The sequence below is a fragment of the Alosa pseudoharengus genome, unplaced genomic scaffold (assembly GCF_046254945.1).
Source record: "Alosa pseudoharengus isolate Yale_2024_CS ecotype anadromous, Long Island Sound unplaced genomic scaffold, YU_APseudo_1.1 YU_APseudo_1.1_scf_13, whole genome shotgun sequence".
NCBI classification, from domain to species: domain Eukaryota; kingdom Metazoa; phylum Chordata; class Actinopteri; order Clupeiformes; family Clupeidae; genus Alosa; species Alosa pseudoharengus.
In genome coordinates, this window is record NW_027468598.1 from 18,098,391 (window position 1) to 18,109,950 (window position 11,560).

An 11,560-nucleotide genomic window follows, 5' to 3' on the forward strand; every position below is an offset into this window, starting at 1 on the left:
TGCGAAGCTGAAGTCCTCTTGTAAAGGTCTGGCGAAGCGGGCACACGCTCGAGCGATTGTGAATAAAAGACAATAGTGCTCCTGTGTGACTTTAGTTTACCTTGAAATGAGACTAAACCTGTTCTCACTTACAAATGACCGCAGTGAGGTTACTGTATCACATTATTCCTGACGTATGATGCGGTAAAGGGCTGCCACATTGAGACTTCCAAAGTAGTATTGCTATAATGTTCAGGGATATCTGGTGTGGCTTGTCATACATATAGACACTTTAAATTGCAGTATGGAGGGTGTGCGTTGGGCGTTTCGTTGCGGGTCGTGGTCCCCTACTCGTGCTGAGTGGTTGCTTGCTGCTCGGTGTGTGCAGCGCGAGGAGAAGGAGCGGATTGGACAGTTTGTGTTTGCCAAAGATGCCAAGTCAGCCATGGTATGGAGCGCATGCATGATTTTACACACAGGATTCCCTCTGAACTCAAAGACAGAATAACCACTACTATTCTATTATCCTTAACTTAATTCCCCTTCACTTGGTTATAAATATTCAAGATAACTGATGAATGTGCGTGTCTCTCAATGGTGTGTATATTTGTTCATGTTAGGCCGGGAGATTTCTGATCCGTAAACTTGTGTCGGACAAGATGGGAATAGTCTGGGATCAAATCCGGTTGGAGAGGACTCCTAAGGGGAAGCCAGTGGTGGCCAACCCCATAGCTGATGCTGGACACCAGAAGTGGAGCTTTAACGTGTCCCACCAGGGTGACTACGCTGTGCTGGCTGCAGAGCCTGGCCTGCAGGTTGGAGTAGACGTCATGAAGACCAGCAGGCCAGGTACTGTTAAAACGAATGTGTTGTCCCTATCTGGACACAGATGTGTTAAAAAAACAACTCAATATGTGTTGTTTTCAACGCAAGTTGTGTTATTTCAACACATATTGCGTAACAAATAAAAAAGGGAACAATACAAACTGTGTTGTCCCTATCTGGACACAGAGATGTGTTAAAAGCAACGCAAGTTGTGTTATTTTCAACACATTTGTTTTAAGAGAGGTCATTGCATTAATGCTATGCTATGATGACCTTCTTTTGTAGTGGCGGTCTTGTGCTGTAGTTGGAGGCTGAGACAATTCTAATGTGGATGTCTGGATTGACACAGCTACACAGCTATTTTGCTCAAAATTAATCTTGTTTTGGGAATTTTTACAGTGCAAATGGGCACATTGTACAGTATGAAGTATAAGATTACAATGCCAGTGAGTGAAGGGTCTCTTAACAGACAGAAAAATAAATGTCATTGTGTTCTTAGCTATCTGGCGTGAAGGCCTTAAAATACCCTATAACAGATTTTTGGCATTGTTTTAAGCACTTCAAATATACAAGGGATTGAGAGATTCAGGTTCAAGATCCGTTTGACTCTCTCAGAACAAACTGGCCTCTCCTACCAGAATGTCTCTCGAGTCCTGCCAGGTTCTATTTCAACCTCTTTTCACACTAAATCCTATTGGCTTCAACCTCGAGCTGTCAGAACTTTAATCTTTTAGCCCAACCCTGTCATAATGTCTGAGGCTCTCTTTCAAATCCCTCCACACAATTACAAAATCCCTTCTGAAAAAAATCCCCTCCATTTCAAAGGATTGAGTAACTATATGCCTCTGAGTATATAGCCCATGCAGTTTCTTTGGGAAGAAAGGCCCTTACCTCTGGTTTTCTTTGTCTGTTAAACAATTCAGCTGTCACAGTTTTTGCAGGATTTTCTAGTAGCTTTTTGACCCCTGTGACATCATGCAAATAGCTCTTTCCTTTGGATGTCACTGTCTTTGCTGTGGAATCACCGAACTCAGGAGAAAAAAATGTAATAAAAATGTTTGACCACTAGGTGTCTCTGTTGCAACAGTTCTCTGTCCTCACTTCACTCCCTTTAGAATTATATTCATTTGCACTCATTTTTAATAGATTAATTTATTCCAGACAACTTGCAGTCTGGTTGGGTGTACATTTCATCATTATGTGTGCTCTCTGGGATTTGAACCTCAGACTGACAATTTAGTTGTCAAATATTTGTTTTACTAGCTGTATTCTAGTGTCACACCCATCCACACCTATATGTCACTTCAAATGAAATCAATGGGCAACATAATGAATATAAACGTAAACATAAGAGTTCTGTCTTTTTTGTTCATGTGTGTGCGCCATCTTGTCCATTCACCCACTCTCTCCATGTGTTTCACCTGCACATGTCTCAGGCTCCAGCTCCATCCCAGAGTTTTTCCGGCTCATGACCCGCCAGTTCACGGAGCACGAGTGGAACACCATCAGGGCCACGGGGTCAGAATGGGAGCAGCTCCACACGTTCCACCGGCACTGGGTAACCATGGCAACGCCAGGGCCTTGCACTGATTCCGCTCCCAATCACCTCCTCATAAGAAAGAAAGAAAGAAAAAAGGCGAGAGTAATCTCTGATCCCCTAGGCACATCTATGAGACTATTTCCACATGCGAGGTTAGATCGTACGTGCATTAATATTGAAATATTCTGCCAAAATACACACATAGCACATGTTCTCATTAGTAAAGTCAGTTTACCACTTCAGATTCATGTAAGACAATGCTAATGCTTTATTCTGTTTATTTCAAGTGCCCAGGCTCATAAGGTTTTGGGTGTCAATCAGTGTCTTGTCTGTGTATCCAGACCCTGAAGGAGAGCTTCATCAAGGCCATTGGGACGGGCCTGGGGTTCGATCTGCAGCGGATAGAGTTTCACATATCACCTCTGCAAATCATGGAGGGACAGGTGTGCACTGAGACCAGAATGCACCTGGATGGGGAGGAGGAGGAGGACTGGACATTTGAGGTAAGTAGGGAGACATTTTAGATCTGTTGTGTGTGTACAGTGCTGGAACATTTTGGTCATTTAGGGGATAGGACTCGTCCAGTGTCTGACCACTGTACATTCCTTATAAGCCTGAGCCATCAAATAGTCTGCAAATTTGGGATTTGCTCTGCAGGTCCGTCTGGCTAAGAGGCCATTGAAGCGCATTTCCAATGTCCCTAAATCACGGGCACGCAAATACAATCGCTAATCCAGCATGGACATGTATTTCTTTAGAATTGAGTAAACAACTGCATTTAAAACCTTTGTTTACAAGACTGCTACCCTTCTGAAACTATTTGGTAAGAGTGTAATGCACCGTTTTAAGTTTAATTTCACTGCTAGTTACGCCCCCGCTGGAAGTCAATGAACCTTTTCCTGGCCCACTCTCAATTGAGAAGAGCCTAGTGTCAACGAGGCTAGTATAATACTGGAGTGTGAAAGTGAACTCTGGGGAGATAGCAGCTCACCCTCTGGATATCACTCCTGTCATCTTCATCAGGTTTTTAACTGCCTTTTGCAGTATGGAAATTCACAGCCCTCAACATGCCATAGCCTCTACCATACCGCAGCATTGTTTCTCAAGTGCTGCAGTTTTACTTCTGACCAGAAGGTGTCACCCATGCCTTAGTCTAGCTTTGGGTTGGCACTATAGGTTGACTGCATTGTCACATAGCAGCACATTTAGTATATTACCTGATATTTTTCATCTCTCTCTCTCACACACACACACACACACACACACAACACGCACACCCATATAATCACAGTCCCTGAAGCTGAAAAAAAGGACTGAACACTCTGGTTCCGTCTCCATTTTCACTTTATTCTCCCCAAGAGAGTCACCTTGAGAACCTCTGGCACGGCACCTTAATATGCATCTGAAAAGAGTTTAAGAGAAGCGCTCAAGGGAGCGTGCAGGAAACTGCTCCCCCGCGGCGGCAAAGCTACGAGCGTGTAAATGAAAAGGGCCGACGAACTGAACCTGCTCTTCCGTGCCCCGCGCACAGAAGACTCGCCGAGAATATGAAACAACACGACAGGAGCTGGGAAGAGTGTGAGGCAGTAAGCTTTGATAACAAACCAGCAACGACACACACACACACACACACACACACACACACACATATACTTCTGCATGATCACTGACGTGCCACAGTGACACAACAACGCCTGTCTTCAGGAGGAGCGGGATGGAGTTGACAGAGGCCTCTTTCATGAGGAGACCGGAGTATTTCCTATGATCATCAGGAGGGGAGGAGGAACATGAATAATAAAGCATTGTGTTAGACTCCACTAGAGGTTGGCACTCTCTCTTGCTCCTCACATTTGGAAAAAAAAAAGTACCAAATAGTAGATCCCTATGAGGATATGGATCTACTATATGAAGGTGCCACTATTCTTAGTAAGAGTAGTAGTGGTTAACCCTTAAAGGAGTACCGTCACACCGGTGTGACGGGAATGTTGGGAAATGAACGTTCTAAAGAATATCTGGGTTCATTGAATTCAACATAGAATTTTAGAACCTTCAATTGTTGCGGAACTTAGAATGTTCAAAAACCTACACCTTTAAGGGACACCTGGACAGAGAAAGGGTGTTCCTCACAGCTCAGGCCATTTCTGCTCAGAAGCGCATACCCAGCAAGGGCCTTGCAGACGCTCTTAGCCGGGGTCAAAGGTCTCTGTTCTCTGCATGTCCTTCCCTTCGTTGCAGAAGTGAGGTGCCAAAGGTCACTTCGACACACGCCACTGTCCTCCCCTCCCCACACCCCCCCCATCACATCGAGTTGGTGCGTCACAGTTCACCCTGGCTGCCGACCTCCTCGAGAGCTCCACCGTTAAGGAAATGGATCCGTTCCTCGGTGTGCCCGCCCGCCTGCCTGCGTGGAAACGCTTCTATTAGCGCCTTCTGCCGCCCCGCAACAGATGCTGTCATTACACCCACACTTCAGGCTCCCTTAGATGGCACCACGTCGAAGCAAAAATGGCACAAAAAACGACCCCCAAGGCCTTTCACACACACACACACACACACACACACCCTCGCCCCCCACCAACCTGCCTTGTGTCGATTTGGCATTTTGGGTCAATGAGGATGTGTGGTGTGTCTCTGCGGTATCATTTCCAATGTCTGTGTGTGCATTCATGCGTGTGTGAGTGTGTGTGTGTGATGGGAGTGGGTCGGCGTGTGGCTGCGCCGCGCTGCCGTGTGTGTGTGTGTGTGTGTGTGTGTGTGTGTGACAGCAGGAGCAGGGTAAGGTCAGCTCTCAGACTCTCCACATAATTGCAGGTTTGGGCTTAATAACAGCACTGTGGCTGGGGACGGAGGAGACGCGGAGGCCACTAGCATGAGCCGTCTCCTATTTAGATCAATGGGTGCTAAAGAGAGGGTTCGCTGAGGGGGGGTCATTTTATGTCACCTGCGCTGCCAACAAAGTATGGAACGCTTGTCACAACTCTCTGGGCATGTGCCGTTGATAATCAGCTCTAGCTCAGTGTGATAGATAGATAGATAGATAGATACTTTATTGATCCCCAGGGGAAATTCAAGGTCTCAGTAGCTTACAGACAACACACACACATTCACTAACAGCAGAAAAAGTAATTAAAAGTATATAATATAAAAACACAACTAAGCAGTAAGGACAGTAGAAGATAAAGAATATACTAAAATACAAATTATACTAACTAACACTTAATCTAAATCAATTCTAAAAACAGTATCCACATAGTGGTGATTAATCAATCAAGAGGCGCTTGCAATGACTGAGGCAGGGACTGAGCCTATGATTCTCTGTGCATAGTAAGGTAAGGTAAGGTGCTCTGTATGAGTGAGTGTCATGGTTTAAGAAAAGGTATAAGTGTGGCCACAGTTCGGCTATGGCATGGAGGGAGGGGTTATGCATATATGCTAATGTGCTAATATAGCACGCAAACAGTGAGGCAGAAAGACAGTGGTAAAAAGTGGCTAGTGGACAGACAGTATCCAAACATGGAGGGGGTGAAGAGGCAGACAGACTATGCAGAGAAGTCTATCTCTCTTCCCTTAAGTGAAGCATTGAACAGTTCAATGGCCCTGGGGACAAATTACTTCCTCAGTCTGTCTGTTGTGCAAGGCAATGAGCGAAGTCTCCAGCTGATCAGGCTCTTCTGCTTAACAATAGTGCTGTGGAGTGGGTGACACTCATTGTCCAAGATGTTGATGAGTTTGTTCAGGGTCCTTTTGTCAGATATTGAAGTGATGCACTCCAGTTCAGCTCCCACTACAGAGCCAGTGGGATCAGTAGGGAGTGCATCTGGGATCTGTGTGTCTGATGGCTGTTGACTGAGGCTGTTGTCACCTCATTGTTTGTGATCTCCATGTGGGGGAGGGGTGCAATATCTAGTGATGGTGGGGGTACGATAGCCTGTGATGATGGAGGTGAGTGTTGCACTGGTATTGTGGGGGTGGGGGCTGGGGGATGGTGGACAGACCACCGCCATTGGAGCTGGAGCAGGGCAGTCAAACCTGTTGTAGAAGTGGTTCAACTGGTTCGCCCTGTCCAGGTCTCCCTCTACAGAGCTGCTGCTCTTCTTCAGGCCAGTGATCATCTTCATGCCGTCCCATGCCTCCTTCATGTTGTTTTCCTGCAACTTCTGTTCCACCTTCCTTCTGTAGTCCTCCTTAGCCTCCTTCAGCTAGACTTTGAGTTCCCCTTGCACGCGCCTCAGCTCTGCCATGTCCCCCTCTCTGAACGCCATCTTTTTCCTGTTAAGAAGGGTCTTGACATTGCTGGTTATCCAAGGCTTGTTGTTGGGAAAGCAGCGTACAGTTCTGGTGGGAACAACAATGTCCATACAGAAGTTCAGGTAGTCAGTAGTGCATATCCCATTGCGTCCCTGGAATACACCTAGACCTGCATACAAATACTAATTTGTTACCAACAAAATTGCTAGGATCGTTTTAGCGTTCTCAGACTTGCATTGTGCAAGGTGAACGTCAGATCAGTCTTATTCATAAATCTTTAACAGTGAGCATCATCTCAAGGGCCTTTACAGAGTATGAGGCCTTAATTCCTATGAGCTAACACACACACATGAGGATGGTGACAAGGGGAAGAAGGAGTTTTGAAAGGAGGAGACCTTGAGCTGAACTCTGCTTAGAAGGATGGCCCATCTGAAGGATAGATAGAGCCCCTTCTCCCCCCCCCCCCCCCATCTCTCCCAATGTCCCTAATCCACATCTCACTCCAGGAGATGCTCGTATGTCTGCTTCCCAACCCAACCCCCACCCCCAGTCAGGCCGCTGAGCACCCCCGGACCTCCGCCCAGCACAGCCCCTCACGTATGCTCCCCCACTTCAAAGTGCCTGCGCTGGAGAGAGGCACAGCGAGTGGCTCCCCTTGAACTGCTGGAGGAGCTAATTTTTCCCATGAAACCTCTCACGAGACCCCTGCTAGGAATGTTTTGGGATGTTCGTGAGCACACTGTCTCTCTCTCTCTCTCTCTCTCTCTCTCTCTCTCTCTCACACTCTCACACACAAACACTCACACTCACACACGCTCACATCCAAAAGCCATGCCGTCTCTCTCTACCTCTGCATGCGTAAATGTCTTCCCAGCATGCACAACAGATGTGCTTGTGTGTGTGTGTGTGTGTGTGTGTGTGTGTGTGTGTGTGTGTGTGTGTGTGTGTGTGTGTGTGTGTGTGTGTGTGTGTGTGTGTGTGTGTGTGTGTGAGTGTGAGAGTGCGAGAGTGTGTGTGTGTGTGTTACCGGAGTCTGTGCGGGATGGAGATTGACTCTCCGTTAATGGGCGCAGCGTCTGCGTGCGTGAGTGGCGCTCGGAGGCCCAGGAGCCGGTGGCAGATAATAGCCGAGGTGGGGTGTGACGAGTTAAGCGGGGAGCAGGGAATGAGAACCTCAGTGTTTGTGCAATGGATTTAGCAGCAGGGGGAGTGCAGCGCCAGAACAGACACGTGGAGTGGACGCTAGAGGAGGAGGAAGAGAGGAGGACGGACAGAAGGCTTGAGACTTTTGAAGGGAGGAGAGGAAGGAGGGGAGCGATCGCGGGACAGGAATGTCCCTCTTTTTCTCATTTCCCAGAAGTGGCACAAAGCATCCCTCTGAGAAATGGCTCTTGGAAATATTGCAAAATCCGTCTTGCTTGTACTCTGTACGCTGTGTAAGCACACAGAAGCCCAGCTTGGTAGCCTGTTGTGTGGTAGAACAGGTTCTCTGTACATGCAGTGGAAGGGTTGGGGATGGCGGGTCGGTAATGTTTTGGTGCCGTGGCACCGGCGGTTCTCTGAGGCTGTCTAATGTGCCGTTGTGTCATGGAACAGGTTCTCTGTACATGCTGTGGAAGGGTTGGGGATGGCGGGTCGGTAATGTTGTGGTGCCGTGGCACTGGCGGTTGTCTGAGGCTCTCTAATGTGCCGTTGCAGGAGTGCCTGCTGGACCAGCACCATCATGTGGCGGTGGCCCTGAGCCGCGGAGGATCGCCGGCAGCAGTGGCGGTGGCCGAGAGGGTGAGTCATTAGAGATGGATGAGGGGCCTCACCAGGAGGGAGGGACGAACGGCCTCACTCACCCAAACACGCACAGCAAGCGGCATTGTGGGCAAACACTCGAGTACAAAAATAGGCCTTGTTTATCTTCCTGAACCCTCTCTTGTCTCTCCTCTCCCTCACAATATTTTTCGGTCTGTTATTCTTTCTATTGGTCATCGATTGCTCTCTAATGTTTCGTATGTTCTCTATTCATCTGTGTGTGTGTGTATGTGTCTCTCTGTGAACAGGAGCACTGTCAGCCTGGCCTTGCTGGCCACGCCAGGCCTCTTAAGTTCACCGTGTTGAGCTTCAGCGAGCTGGTCTTGGGCGCCGTGCCTCTCTCGGAGGAGGACCCGGCCTACTGGGAGAGCTTTGAGAAGAAACAGGAGGCACCCACACGCCAGCACAACCAGCCTTGACCAGCCGAGACCAGGGACCGGGCCCACGGCCCACTACCAAGACCCCAGGAAGCGAGAGGAGGCAACTGAACTGGCCATTAAAGGCTGTTGCTTTCCCTGCGACTTTTTGGAGAGACTTTTGTGGCCTTTTGCGTCTGGTGAAAGTAGGGCGCCTTCTCTCGCTTGGGCTGGGGCTACAGCTGCATGCCCTACAGGTGCCTCAGGTGGCCATAGGACCGTCTCCTTCTGTCCCAGTTTCCAAACATGAATGGGGGGGGGGGTGACATTTCATTTCTCTAGCCTTGATGTGTTTTGTAAACTCTTGGGGAAAATGCCAAACGTGGTTACGAATAAAAATCCAAAACGGAAGAGTTTGTTTCACTTTCTGTGCCACTTTTACCCTCTCCTCTGACACGGCACCTAATATGTCTGCATGACGAGCACCCAGAAGGAGGAGTAGGAGGAGGAGGAAGAGAGGACGTTATTACAAAAGGAGATTGGAGATGATGATATAATTCACAAGAGAGCTGTCCGTGCCCAAAATGAAGATGAGCGCGGTGAAAATGAACTCTCATTGTTACGAGACTGGGCCTGTGAAAGAGCCCTTCACAGTGGAGATCCAGTGGTTATATGAGCACACACTGATTAATGGCCGTGATTCTTATGGCTGGGTGTATATTTGCTGCTGTCGGTCTTTTGGCAGTATCTGTTTATGATCTCATGGAATTGTTCTGTGGCTTGTCATGTGGCCTTCTCGGACAAAAAAGCTCAGCTTTTTTCATCGCGCTGCCTTCTCTAACCCGTCTCACTGTGTGCTATCTCTGATGCCTCGCTCTCATTTCCCCCTCTCTCTCTCTCGATCTCTTGCTCTCTCGCGCGCTCTCTCTCTCTCTCTTTTTCTTCTTTCTCTCTCATGCCTTTCTTACACTCCATCTGCCACACGGTCTATTTTTGTCGGGAGACATTTAGTGTGCCATTAGGGGCTTGTGTTTAGAGGGGAAGCCATTGCTTTTAACAAACTGAGGCTGCGCTCTTGCAGCCGCCCTCCACCCCCACCCCATTGGTAACTGCTCTCCTCTCTACTCATCAGGGGTTTTTCAAGTGTGTGTGTGTGTGTGTGTGTGTGTGTGTGTGTGTGTGTGTGTGTGTGTGTGTGTGTGTGTGTGTGTGTGTGTGTGTGTGTGTGTGTGTGTGTGTGTGTGTGTGTGTGTGTGTGTGTGTGTGTGTGTGTGTGTGTGTGTGTGTGTGTGTGTGTGTGTGTGTGTGTGTGTGTGTGTGTGTGTGTGTGTGTGTGTGTGTGTGTGTGTGTGTGTGTGTGTGTGTGTGTGTGTGTGTGTGTGTTTGGAGTTGTTCTGTAGCTACCTGGTTGGCTTGGCTCACGTTACTGTTAAAGGAGATAAAGCTAAAATGCTCTGCTATAATCTGTACCTCCACTGTGTCCCTGACTGACTAAATGGTTGTGTGTGTGTGCACATGTGTGTCTCTGTGTGTGTCTCTGTGTGTGTGTGTGTCATCTCTGAAGTGAGTGTGTGAGTGGCGCTGCACACAGAGGCCTGAGTCAGCCTGTGTGTCACTGAGAGCCCTTTTAGTGGAGTGGGGGTGGAGCTCTGACATCCTCTGACTACACACACATGGCCACCATCTCTCCCAGCAGCCTCTGCCTCTCACCCGGCCGACAGACACACACACACACACACACACACACACACACAGTTGGATGCACCAACATGCACACTACACACAACATAAACACGCTGAGTTCTATGTGCAGTAGAAACATGTACACACACATTACAGACAGATACACACACAATTAATCAAACACACAGACTAAACTAAATAAATTAATAGCTCCTGCAGCAAGAGAAGGAAAGAGCTCATTAAAGGCAGGAAGAGGTTTCTATAGATATCATCTGCCTTTTACTGCAAATGCAATGGATATTGTACAGTAGTAGGTGACATTAGAATGACATGAAGAAATGTGGACTCGAGAGTATCTTAATGTAATGAGCCACTTCGGAATGGCTTTTTGTGTTTAAAAGGGAGGAGTGCCATTTGCGCACACAATAACAAGTTGCCAGCTGATCTAAAGAGGTTGTTTATGCAAGTGATTTCCTGCAGAAAGCCTCACTCACTTTGTAGCGCTGCACGTTTTTACCCTCCTTAAATGATAATATATCCTCAAGTGCCCCCTGGCCCTCCTCAGTCTCCTGCTCATTATGGCTTTCTCTAAAAGAGAAGAGGGATGCAGAGGGAGGAGAGAGAGACGGACAGAATGAGATGAGACTCTTCCACTACTGTGTTATGTCAGCCGCTTCCTGTTTTCATCATCCCCCTCCCACACACCCCATTACCCCTCCCCCCCACTACCACACACACACACACACACCATACACCCCCCCCATACATACACACAATATAATTACTGCTTTTAATTTATTCTTTAAAGTTGAGCTGGCTCTTGTTAATTTCATTACTTATAATCGCCCAGAAGTGTTTTAAATGGCCATATATGCACACACACACACATATACACAGCAGTTCACCTGCTATGTAAAACAACACAAGTCCCCCCCCCCCCCCCGCCCCGCGCGCTCTCCGCACGGCTGCCATGTGTGGGCAGTGGTCGGCATGCCTCATTCTCCTCAGTGCCGCACTACGGGTTTAGCAGCGATGTTAGTCCCACGTCTGCTTCCCATATTGCTGTAAGATAACATGACCCTCTCTGCCTTAGGGGCACAGACCAAAACAAGCAGCGTGGCTATTT

The 11,560-nt window shown here is 48.0% G+C and overlaps 1 protein-coding gene across 2 annotated transcripts; it reads left to right on the top strand.

Moving 5' to 3' along the window:
• Window positions 1-7: 7 nt before the first annotated feature.
• aasdhppt (aminoadipate-semialdehyde dehydrogenase-phosphopantetheinyl transferase) lies at window positions 8-9,162 on the top strand. Of its 2 annotated transcripts, XM_076281543.1 has the most exons (6): window positions 8-427; window positions 600-828; window positions 2,241-2,362; window positions 2,686-2,847; window positions 8,291-8,374; window positions 8,644-9,162. In XM_076281543.1, exons 1-6 carry the CDS (start codon window positions 284-286, stop codon window positions 8,812-8,814), a joined length of 912 nt encoding a protein of 303 aa, XP_076137658.1. In that variant the 5' UTR covers window positions 8-283; the 3' UTR covers window positions 8,815-9,162. The 2 variants fall into 2 exon arrangements, with proteins under 2 accessions (XP_076137658.1, XP_076137659.1); XM_076281544.1 differs by lacking the exon at window positions 8,291-8,374.
• Window positions 9,163-11,560: the final 2,398 nt, after the last annotated feature.